Source organism: Penaeus monodon, chromosome 12, assembly GCF_015228065.2.
Source record: "Penaeus monodon isolate SGIC_2016 chromosome 12, NSTDA_Pmon_1, whole genome shotgun sequence".
In the NCBI taxonomy this organism is placed as follows: domain Eukaryota; kingdom Metazoa; phylum Arthropoda; class Malacostraca; order Decapoda; family Penaeidae; genus Penaeus; species Penaeus monodon.
In genome coordinates, this window is record NC_051397.1 from 43,328,483 (window position 1) to 43,339,967 (window position 11,485).

An 11,485-nucleotide genomic window follows, 5' to 3' on the forward strand; every position below is an offset into this window, starting at 1 on the left:
AAAACACCAGAGGAAACATACAGAAAGGTTTACTATTACCGGCACTATACATACACTACATAGCAAAATATGTACAAACAGGAGCGTGGGGAGTGAGAGAGGATCCCAGCGGAGCAGGCGAGGTCCGTGGCGTGGAAGGTAAGCCCCCGAGTCAGAAGGCACGGACATTCTGTACTGGAGCATAAATAAGCACAAATACTGACGTAAAGAGGTTGAAGAATTCGAAGGGGGGGAGGGAGAGAAGTAAAGTGGGGAAATTTAAGGAAGTTAGAGATTGGTAAAGTAGGGGGGCGAGAACCCCTTGCCCTGGTAGATACATTGCATTCATATTTCTCTTTTCATGTCTGGAGTTTCGAGGGGGGGGGGAGGTGAGTGGTTGTTTTATTTTTTGCTATTGGTGAGAAGAAGTGGCTATGGTTACGTTATTGTGTTATCGAAGTAAATGCCTCTTTTTTTTGTAATAAATAAATATATTATATAATCGTTTTTATATATTTATTTTTTTTTGGTTTATATACTTTTTTCTATTTTTACGCTTTATGTTTTTTTATTGATTTTGTATTATGTCTTAAAATAGATTAATAAGGGGAAAGATGTGGTAGTTGTGGTAACAATAATAAAAAAAAACTAGGCTTAATTCTAACAAATGATTTTTATTGGTTTTATTACTTTTTGAGTTTTTTTTTATTTTGTTTTTATATATAATATATATATATATATATTTTTTTTTTTTTTTTTTTTTTTTTTTTAATGCTAAGAACAAGACGGACAGAAAAGTTTAATTATAATTAAATGATGGATTAATTAATTATTTTTTTTTTTTTTTATTTTTAAAATTTTTTTATTTTTTTTTGTATTTTATTTTATTTTGTATTTTGTTTTTAATTGCTAAGAACAGGAACAAGAACAAGAAAAGAAAAGAGGCTGGGGGACTCCAGCGGCAGAATGAAAAATATGTTACATAAAACGAGGAGTAATGGGTGATCAAGGGAAATGAATCTAGATAGGGACAGAGGGGATGGGTGAGATGTGATGAGGGATGGGGTGATTGAGTGATGCTTGATAAAAGAATAAAGTGGTATATTATATTTCAATCGAGGGGAGTGAATTCTTGACAACTTGGTCTGACTATTGCAAATGGGTGGGAACGAAAAGGGAGCATGTTACATAGATTAGACAAGTAATTGTGATAAAATGGTGATAACAATAATAACATAATATAATATAAGAGACACAGAAAAGAACAAGAACAAAACAAAAACAAAAACAGCAGAGAAAACAAAGGAGTGTCAACGAAAATGGTGGTTAAATAGATAGGAGGTGAATATCAGAATGTAATTGACAAAACGGGAACAAAAACAAAACAAAAGCAAGTAAACATAGGATAACAGTGATTGAAGGCTATATATATATTATATATATTAATAATATATATATATATATATATATAATAATATATAATATATATATATATATATTTTATTTTTTTTTTTTTTTTTTTTTTTTTTATTTTTTTTATTTTTTTTTACGAGTTTATTTATTTTTTTCTCCCTTTTTCCGTAAAACATCTCCACCTGCTCGCCCCTTCTGATTCGCGTTTTCTGCCTTATGCAATTGCACGAGTGCACTCCCCATAATCACAGGCCCAATCGAGTCAGAGTCCGTGGGCAAGCTTGTAGATGTTCAGTCCTTGGAATCTCCCGTTTATTTTTTCGTCGACGCTGATCCCACGACCCACTAGCGGGCCGAGGCGGGAAAAGTGACAAGCCGTGGTAACAGCGCCAGCGAATTTATACCTTTGGGACACGCCAAGGTGGCCAGCCCTCTCTCCCCCGTGATTGGTTAATCCGCGCCGCGCACAGGTGACGCAGGTGAGCTGGCAAGCTGATGGTCGCCTCCTTGCATTAAAGTTAGTTGTTTGGCGTGGATTAACCAATCCTTTGGGGATTCTGAGGGTGTTTTTGGTTTTTTATTGTTTTTTTTTTTTTTGCATTAAAACTTTAAAAAACATGGTCATGGTCACAAGTCGGGGGTCGGGTGTGTGTGTGTGTATATCGGGGTGGGTGTTTCGTGTTCTGTGATTGGTAGTGTTCGGGGCCACCAGGCGGGGTTTGTGTGAGGGTTTGTGTGTTTTTAAAAGATGTTGTTATTTTGTTCGTCTTCTTGTTCGCGTAGTCTGGCCCAGGTGTTTTTGCCTCGTCTGTGTAAGCGTGTGTTTAGTGGTTCCAGCTGTATGTTCTGTGTAGTGTTTCTGCTTTAAATTCGGTCTAGAAATGTTGCGCCGTGTATCCAGAGTAGTGTTTTGTTCTGTACTGATTTCATTCGGAGTTTTTTGTGAGTATGATATTGCAACCAGTGGGGTAGCAGTATATTCTAAGATGGGTCTGACAGTTGTTTTGTAAAGTCTGAGTTTTGTTTGTGGTGTGCAGCATGAAAAACGTTTTAGTTTGGTTAGTGTTTTTTTGCTTTTGTTATTCTTTGTTTAACGTGTGTTGTGAAGCCTGTGCTTGTTTATCTGGAGTCCAAGAATGTTTCCTGTGTGGGTGTATGGAATGTTGGTGTTGTGATCGTGATTGGTTGTGATTTTCTACGTGCTATGGGTATGAGTTTGAATTTGTTTATGTTTGTCTGTTTTTTTCCAGTGGTGCTCAAATGTGTTTATGTTTCTGTATAGCTCTTTCTGTTGTTCGTTTCATGAAGTGTTGTGATTTAGAGGGGTGTGTGATAATCTGTGTGATATCGTCGCATAGGAAAAATTTGTTGCTGTATGGGTCGGTTCAGGCAGATTGGCTGTATACAGGATATAGAGGGTTGGCGATAATCCTTCCCTGGGGGTACCTCCACTTCTGGGGGTGGATGGGGGGCCTAGGTGAGCTCCCAGGCGTATTGTGGCAGTCCTGTCATCCAGGAAGCTGCAGAGAAGGCGTGTGAAGTGTGTGGGCAGGTGTAGTTGTGTTAGTTTGTATTTGAGACCGAGCCATACCTTATCAAAGGCCTTGCTGACGTCTCGTAGTATTGCGTTCGTCTGGTGCTTTGTGGTATCGAGAATGTCCCTATAATGGTCTCTAATTTGAATGATACTAGAACACCACTATATTATCTGGCAGGTCCAGAGAAAACTCAGTATCTGTTTCTCAGCTTTATTGAGGGAACAGACACGTAGATTAAAAGGGATCTTGTCGCGGTGAGACGTGGCGGAGGCGGCGTCAGCTCCTACGGGTTGGAGGGAAGGTGTTCGCGGTTCAAGGAACGGACTCGGACTGATTCCTTCGGGTATTTCTGGGTCACTTCCAGCCTAGGGCGTGGGGGCACAGCTGTTGCCCTCGGCTACCCCCTCCCAGGCGTTTCTCGTTATCGCCGAAGGTGAGGTCATGACCCCAGGAGGTCAGCAGCTGCCTAGCCAAACTTCCTTGATTAATGGATGTCCACCCCGGCTCAGCAGATTTCACTATTTATAGATGTCACGCTGCCTAGCCAAACTCCTTGATTAATGGATGTCACCCCCGGCTCAGGCAGATTTCACTATTTATAGATGTCACGCTGCCAGCAATATAAGATGTGGATAATTCTATTTCTGTTACAGGATGTGGATAATTCTATTTCTATTACCAGTGGACCACGTGGCTGTTTTCCACGTGGATCCAATGTCCCAAATAAGAACCACCCGCCTCAGCGAGGGCGGAGGTCACATTTTATATCTGACCTCGTTTTGACCGAGAGTTCGTGCTAAGCTACCACCGCACTAAGGATCAGCTCCGCCCTCTTCTCCGGGCAGCTGACCGTGACCTCCGCGCGGCCCGATTACAACTAGACATGACTTGGTGTGTTTTATACTGCGAGGGGTCAACTCTCAGAAATAAAGAGTCAAGCCGTTAACAAGTATAACTACCTCTGTTCACCATTGTAATTGGGTCCTAATACCCGTTATAACTGGTGGCAGGGTGCGCTGCGTCCTTCCGGCTCGCAGGCATGAACGCTAATCTCCGAAGAAATCCGCTCGACCGCTTCAGAGACATGGCTAAGAAAAAAACACGTAAGTACACGTTTGGGCCCCTTTCTTATTTTTTTTTTTTTTCCTTCCTTCTGCCATACATGTGTTAAGCCGTTGTTTTTTGTTGGGTTAAAAGGTGCAAAATGACAGCAAATGGCACTTTTCTCCACTATTCTTCCACCTCAGATCGCATTTCCGTGCGATCGAGTATGTGATAAAAAAACATGAATATCGTTCGTTAGTTAAGTAATTAATTATTTTCCTCGTTTTTAGAGATTTATATTGTTTCATCTGCAACGAATTTAACGCGTTCGTGATTTTATCTTATCACGAATACCATTTCATTTTTATCTGTTCCTAACCCCTCGCCCCGACCTGACCTGACCTCACTTTCTCTTTTCCCGGTGGGTGGCGGCGTGGGTAGGGTTTCAGATGAACCACTTGGTCCCTCTAATTTGGAAGCAAACATATCATTGTTACATTGCTTTTTGGGGGACACGTTCTATCGGCGCTAGAGCGAAGCAGGTAACAAAATTGTATTATTTGGATATAGCGTAGGATCTTCCCCCATTTTATAGGCACAGATTGCCCGATATTGCCCCGGGGTTGCGTAAACGCCTAATAGATCTGCGCTCCGCCCGTTCGGAAAGTAGGTGAAATAAACCAAAGTTATTCGTTCGGCACCTTTTGAGTCAGTGTGACCCGGGGTTTTATGTCCGTTAATTAATGTAGGACTAGGGTTTAAGCTAGAATCATTATTCGCTTATTAATCCACACCTTTTCTCACCCTCCTCAATCGCTTGCATTTTTTGGGTACCCCCCAAGCGTTTGTGTGATTCGTGAAAATTTATATATCCTTCGGGAATTTGCGAGCGCCATTACAGATACGCAGAAGAGACAGGATATTATTTTCCTGGCTCGAGTCGCTTCATCATATACGGCATTGGGTATAGGATCCCCTGTTATTGAGTTTTATTGAAGTCTGACGTGCAAAGCTAGACATGTACCTCGGCAGTTCAGTTTTTCTGACCCCGAGAAGATTTGCTTGATAAAAATTGGCGAATATTTTTTTCATGTCCACCATTCATTCATGCGTACTTCTGTCGCATATCATTATATGTTGAATTCAATGTGGTAGTTGAAATAATCTTAAATAGCTACATTGCAAATTTACTTTCAGTTTTGTTATAGTGAACGCTAATATTCGTTTTTGTGATTCATTCTCTGTGTGAGGTCACTCCCCGCTTCCCTCTCATTAACGATAGCTGTCACTCACAAAACGCAACCCCAACAACACATTCGCTCACTCACACACCAGGATAAAAGACACTGACCCTTTTCTTTGCCCTTAGTGCCGGCGTAAAGATTTATCTCTTTTTAGCCCGCAATTTTTTTTTCTGTCGCTGTCTGTGTACAAGTTACATCTATTTCTTATCTGTGTGACGACTATGGTTCAATAGTTTCTTCGCGGATCGCGGATGTCGTTCCCTTATCTATTCTCATATCTATCAGAGATGGTTGGTAGTTCAAATAGGTCTATGCGGACCGCTACTGACATCTCCCTCTTCTATTTTTCTTCTTTACCTTTGTGAAAATAAAAACACAAATGAAAAAAAAAGACGAAAAAAGTTAAAAAACCAACATTAAAAACCGTAAATTGTATGAATAACCGGCTAGTGGTTAATTACCACCCCATCTTCTCTGTTGCCTTTTTTTTTCTCTTACTCTGGCCCTTACGTGTATGATCTGGCTCCCCGACTTATATTGCAGTCGGACCCAAACGGCACCGAAGGAGGACCCTTAGGATGCTGTAAGAAGGACGTCATCGAAGATCGCCATAGGCCCACAGACCAGGATTTTCGTCAGAAAAAGGTGTTGCCTGCCAGACTCCCCGTAGATCCCGCGAACCAGCACCCTTTTTCCGCAGGTATCAGTCGCCCCAGAATGCTGTGCCTGGCGGACGCCTGCAGATCCGGTCAAACTCCCGGAGCTCGTACGCAGATATCAGCAGCCCCGAGATGCCGCCCCTGCCCCCACGCCCGTAGATCCGGATGAAGATTACGAGGACGTGTGGACGCGAGAAGGACCTGGACGAGATCAGTGAGGACGTGTGGGCAGGGGGCGCCGCCGAGTTAGGCCTGGGCCAGGACTACGAGGAGGTCAAGAAAGAAACCGAAGTCAAGGAGGACCTTTGCAGACTTTCGAGGACGTGTGAACGAGGACGGACAGTTACACAAGGGCCAGGAGGATTAGGGCGACAGGGACGAGAAGCCACGAAAAGGCACCAGGGACGACGCAACCCAGAACGAGACGACCAGCCAAATTAGGTCACCTTGAAGGCGCCTCGAGGGCGAGGCGCGAGTAGGTGGCCGAGCAATATAAGATGTGGGGTAATTCTATTTTTGTTACAGGATGTGGATAATTCTATTTCTATTACCAGTGGACCACGTGGCTGTTTTCCACGTGGATCCAAATGTCCCAAATAAAAACCACCGCTCAGCGAGGGCGGAGGGCACATTTTATATCTGACCTCGTTTGACCGAGAGTTCGTGCTAAGCTACCACCGCACTAAGGTCAGCTCCCCCCCTCTCTCCGGGGAGCTGACCGTGACCTCCGCGCGGCCCGATTATAACTAACATGTCTTGTGTGTTTTTTTTACTGCGTGGTGTCAACTCTCAGAAATAAAGAGTCAAGCCGTTAACAAGTATAACTACCCTCTGTTCACCATTGTAATTGGGTCCTATACCCGTTATAGTCCCCCTTTTTTTTCAGCGGCTACGTCCTGGGCGGCGCTTTTCTTTCCCCGGCTGGAGTGTCAGGTTTATCAGACCGTGACGGGGGTGAGTCGCTCGGCTTGCTCGAGGGGACATTTAGGTCACCAAGGAGGTCCTTGGGTGAACCAGGGCTCAGGAGTGGAAGGTGCGAAGTTTGGGTGCTTCCTGTGATAAGGTGTACTCAGGAGGCAGCAACAGGAAGGCGCAGCCTTTGTTCAGCCAGGGACAGATGTGGTGGAACACCAACTTCCGGATGTTTTTTTATAATCATCATCATTATCATCATCGTCATCATCATTATCATTGTCGCTGCGGCCTCGCCCTTTTGTTTGGGAAAATTTGTTTACTGAATGAACACTTCAATGGGTTTCTGGGAAAAACAATTGTTGCTTCACCCTTTTTATTTTCCATAACTGATGAAATAAAATTTTTCTACATATTCTCCTTATCTTCCATGTCCTTACTCATGCGTAAAACTGCAACAAAAACACGTGGCCACGTTGGTCATATATACTGTTAAAATTTGGGCAATAATTCATACACTTAATTAAATTAAAGCACATCACTGAATGCTAACAAACTTATAAAAAACATAAAATTACAATAATAGGATGGATAACCTAGTCCCAAAAGAATGTAATTTACCTCCAAACCCCTACAATAGGGCCTGGTGCTGTTAGGCGACCACAGCTGCCGTTGAAGTAAACACCGCTTTTCCATACCCGTCTATGTATTCAACTTTGAAATTTTAGTCTTTTCAAACATTTTCTTTCATCTTTACTTTCCTAATTGGGCTGTTACATTTACATGGCTCCCCTAAAATTGTTTACAATTTACAATTAACATTATACTACCTTAAAAACTTTTTTTCTTCATAAAATCTTTTTTCTTGAAAGTAAATACAAAAATAAAACATTAATCTTCTGAGGTATCACAAATAAAAAAAGCTCTTTGGCGGGGACTTCCCTGGATATAAAGTACATTAAGTTAACTCAAATAAAATTTCATTCCTTATATTCTAATAACATAATTAGACTATGAATAGGTCTCTCAAAAATCAGTAAATTCTTTAATCCTTTTAAACCATTTTTATCAAGACATGAATCAGACATCATAATCTTTGTTTTCCTTACATGTCCATCTTCATCAAAAAGAAACTTCACTTAAACAATCCATTTTAAATGGTTTCTAGTTTCATTTTGATCCTTTTTGCAATCACAATATCTCCTACTTTCACATTTCTTCTGGGTTAATCCTCTTATCTCTAGATGAAGAGATTGTAAAAAACTCTTTCTTCCATCTAGACCAAAACACATTGGCTAAGTACTGTACTCTTCGACATCTTTTCCTTGAATAAAAATCATTATTTTGAAAATTACCTGGTGGTGGCAATACAACCTTTGATTTCATTGTCAAAAGATGGTTAGGAGTTAGAGGATCCAAATTCTCTATGAATTAATACTGTCCAGTGTCAATGGACGACTATTGACAATGGATTCTGCTTAAACCATAAATGTTTGTAATGAGTCTGATTCCATGCTGACAAAGTTCACGACAATATGTTCCGTACAGTGCGAATCTGTCTCTCCCATACACCTCCCATATGACTTGCTAAGGCACATTCATTTTAAAATTAATCCAATCACAATTGTCCTTTAACATTCATTGCTTATTTTTGTTTGATCCTTTTCCTTTAAGCAAATCTCAAGTTCATTCTTGGCATCTCTATCTGATCTCAACTGACGTACTTGGCCCCTCTTCTCCCAAACAAAACGACAAATAAGCATTGAGAAAAAAATCAGTATCCATAGATTCAACAACTTCTATGTGAATAGCTCTTAAACTAAGGATGTGAAAAATGCCCATATCTCTGACTTCACTGCGTCTTACCTTCACATAAAATGGCCAAAATAATCCTACAGCACAGAAAGTAAATGGGGGAGTTTGGTTCAATCTGTCCTTTGGCAGATCTGACATTTTTTTTGTCAAGTTTTTTTACCTCTTGTTTTTCTTAGAAACAATACAGTTTCAATGTGCTTAGCTACCATAGATGACCCTACAATCACAATTCTGATATGTGGCATTTACCTGGTAAATTACAGGATGTCTACTTGCTTCATTCAAGTTTGCTTGTTTAAGTCTTCCTCGTACCTTTATATTCCATCTATATCCTAAATGGATCTAATTTGTACAAACTGCTTGTTTTATTCAGGACATTCTCCTTTGTTTGAAGAACCCTTTTTTTCATCTGCATAGTGTTTACTCTGAAGTTCCTTTAGTATTACTTTCTCTGCCTTTTCCCAAGCTCTGAAACGTCACAGGACTATATGTTACATTTATCTTCTTATCAATTTTCTCCTCAGATGTTTTTTTTGGTTTTCTTATACTTACTTTGTAGTCTTAAACACAATGCTTAGCTCTTTTAGCTCTAAACCAATCTAAGAAATAGTTTAATCTATCAAGAAATGGTACTTCTCTCTTTGAAGTTACTACAAACGACACTTTCTTGACTTCTGATCATCCTCTAAAATGGATCTTTGTTCCAAGAACTTCCACAATTATCAAGTTTCTTCCAAAAAAACTTTGGACCATTCCACCACATCAAATTATTAATTAATTCTTTAACACAAAGTCCACGGGCAGATAGTCTGCTGGATTTGCTCTGACTGTACATAATTTCCACAGAATAGGATCAGTCCTATCTCTGATATACTGAACTCTATTCGCAACAAAAACTGAAACTTGGAAATGTATCCCAATACTGCTTTACTATCTGTCCAAAATATTTCCTTTATATTTTTGAAAATCAATTCCTTTCTTAACATAAAAACTTACTTTAGTTTGACACTACTGCTGCTGCCAGTTCCAATCTTGGAATAGTAACAGCTTTCAGTGGGTAACTCTAGACTTGGACATAACTAAAGAACAATGAACTTCATCATTAACTTTACAAATCTAATATATGAACACTGTCCATAGCCATCTTGAACAGGCATCTGAAAATGGTGTACCTCTACTGATATAACTTTCTCCAAAGCCTTCTGGTTTATAACATCTTGACAACTTAAGGTTCTGCAAATCACAAAATTTCCCATTTCTCCCATTTTTCCCCACAAGGGCTTAATGTAATCAGGCCGGGATCATCCCTTTACTTTACCCCTACATAAATCCTGAATATTTTTTTTCCTAATAGAATCATGGAGATACTAGTCCCAAGGGATCAAATATTGACTTATCGTTGACAAAATGCCTTTTTCTATTTAAAGGCTTGCTACTGAAATTAACTCTGAATTTGAAAAGTATCAGATTCTATGCACCATTCTATTCCAAGTGTTCATTCCATTGGTAGTGTATCCTTTGTCAAGTCAAGACTTTTAATGTTGTCAGACATTACTTCTGGACTAATAGCAGAAATTACTTCCTTTTTGTTTGAGGAAAATTTGTCCCAATGTGAAACCTGCTAATTTTACATAAACTCTTATTTTTTTGTCAATAAAATTAATAGCTTCAGCTACTTTTGGACACTGACCTTAACCCTCATCTACATAAAAAATTTCTTGACAAATTTGGCTGTCTCATGACCAAAGTCTTTTTCATACGATCTGCTACCATCTTTAATGCAAAGTTTGCAACACTAGGATATGAAGTGGCTCCAAAAAGATGAACTGTCATTCTAAATTCCATTATTTCATCTTCTAAATTACCATTTTTCCACCACACACCTAAAACCTGGTAAATCTCTTTCTGACATTCAACTTTAACTTGATGGTACATTTGCTTGATGTCACAATAAATGCTACGGGTTCTTGGTAAAATCTACACAGTACTTCCTGTAAGATTATTTGTTAAGTCTGGACCTTTCAAAAGGTTATCATTCAGTGATACATTGTAACAGCGAGCACTGCAGTAAAAAACTACTCTTATTTTTCCTGGCCTTTTGGGATGGTAAACACCATGATGTGGAATATCCCAAAACTTTGCCATCATCCTTCTTAATTCTTCCTTTGGGTTTGGGTTTCCCTGCATAACCTTTCTCTATGAGATCATTCATAATTTGACATAATCTTCATAGTAACCTTTTTTGCCTGAATTTCTCTTAAGATTCATTAACCTGTGCAAAACTACAGCTCTATTATTTGGGAACTTGAAATCTACTTTCTTTAAAGGCAGAGGCATTTTAATGACCTCTTTCAACCTGATGATTCCTTCTCTCATTCTTTTAAAACATTTTACCATTTTGAGAAATAGGGCAATCATCATATCTTCATTAAAATCAAGTTCAAATTTTTTTTTTACTTGCTCAGGATTAATAACCTCTTTAACCTTTTATAGGCACTGTGAGAAGACAACATTTTTTTCTCATGGTTAATTATTACTTCTTGAAACATTTTCTGTGTACTGTGACTACATCACCTCCTTTGGATCAATACCTATGACTTTACCTACAATGCCCCAACCAAGATCAGTTCGTTTTGCATAGGGATCATTGTCATTGCCAGTAATGATTTCCTTTGGCTTAATACAACTGGACCTATCAGGAGTCCTACTTCTACATCATCCATTGTAAAGGGATCAGTTCTCAACTATTCTTTCCAAATATGGCCACTCTCCCGGCAGTTTTTAGGTCTTGGTATTTGATCTCGCCTGCAAGGAAATTTTTTCTCTAGAATAAGTGAGGCAATGGTTACATCTCTATTTTCATACCCCCCTTTACAATTAG

General features: G+C 39.6%; 1 protein-coding gene across 1 annotated transcript; it reads right to left on the reverse strand.

Annotated features, from left to right (window-relative positions):
* Nucleotides 1-10,099: 10,099 nt before the first annotated feature.
* LOC119579720 lies at nt 10,100-10,539 on the reverse strand. Its single transcript, XM_037927621.1, has 2 exons — nt 10,348-10,539; nt 10,100-10,222 (listed from the first exon to the last, which is right to left on the reverse strand). Exons 1-2 carry the CDS (start codon nt 10,537-10,539, stop codon nt 10,100-10,102), a joined length of 315 nt encoding a protein of 104 aa, XP_037783549.1.
* Between the last annotated feature and the right edge of the window lie 946 nt (nt 10,540-11,485).

What these genes read in the sequence shown, in the direction of transcription:
- LOC119579720 (XM_037927621.1), bottom strand. Translation starts at nt 10,539, where the DNA reads ATGTACCATCAAGTTAAAGTTGAATGTCAGAAAGAGATTTACCAGGTT. An exon ending in ATCGTATGAAAAAGACTTTG is followed by an intron (nt 10,223 to 10,347) that starts GTCATGAGACAG and finishes TAAAATTAGCAG; the next exon opens with GTTTCACATTGGGACAAATT.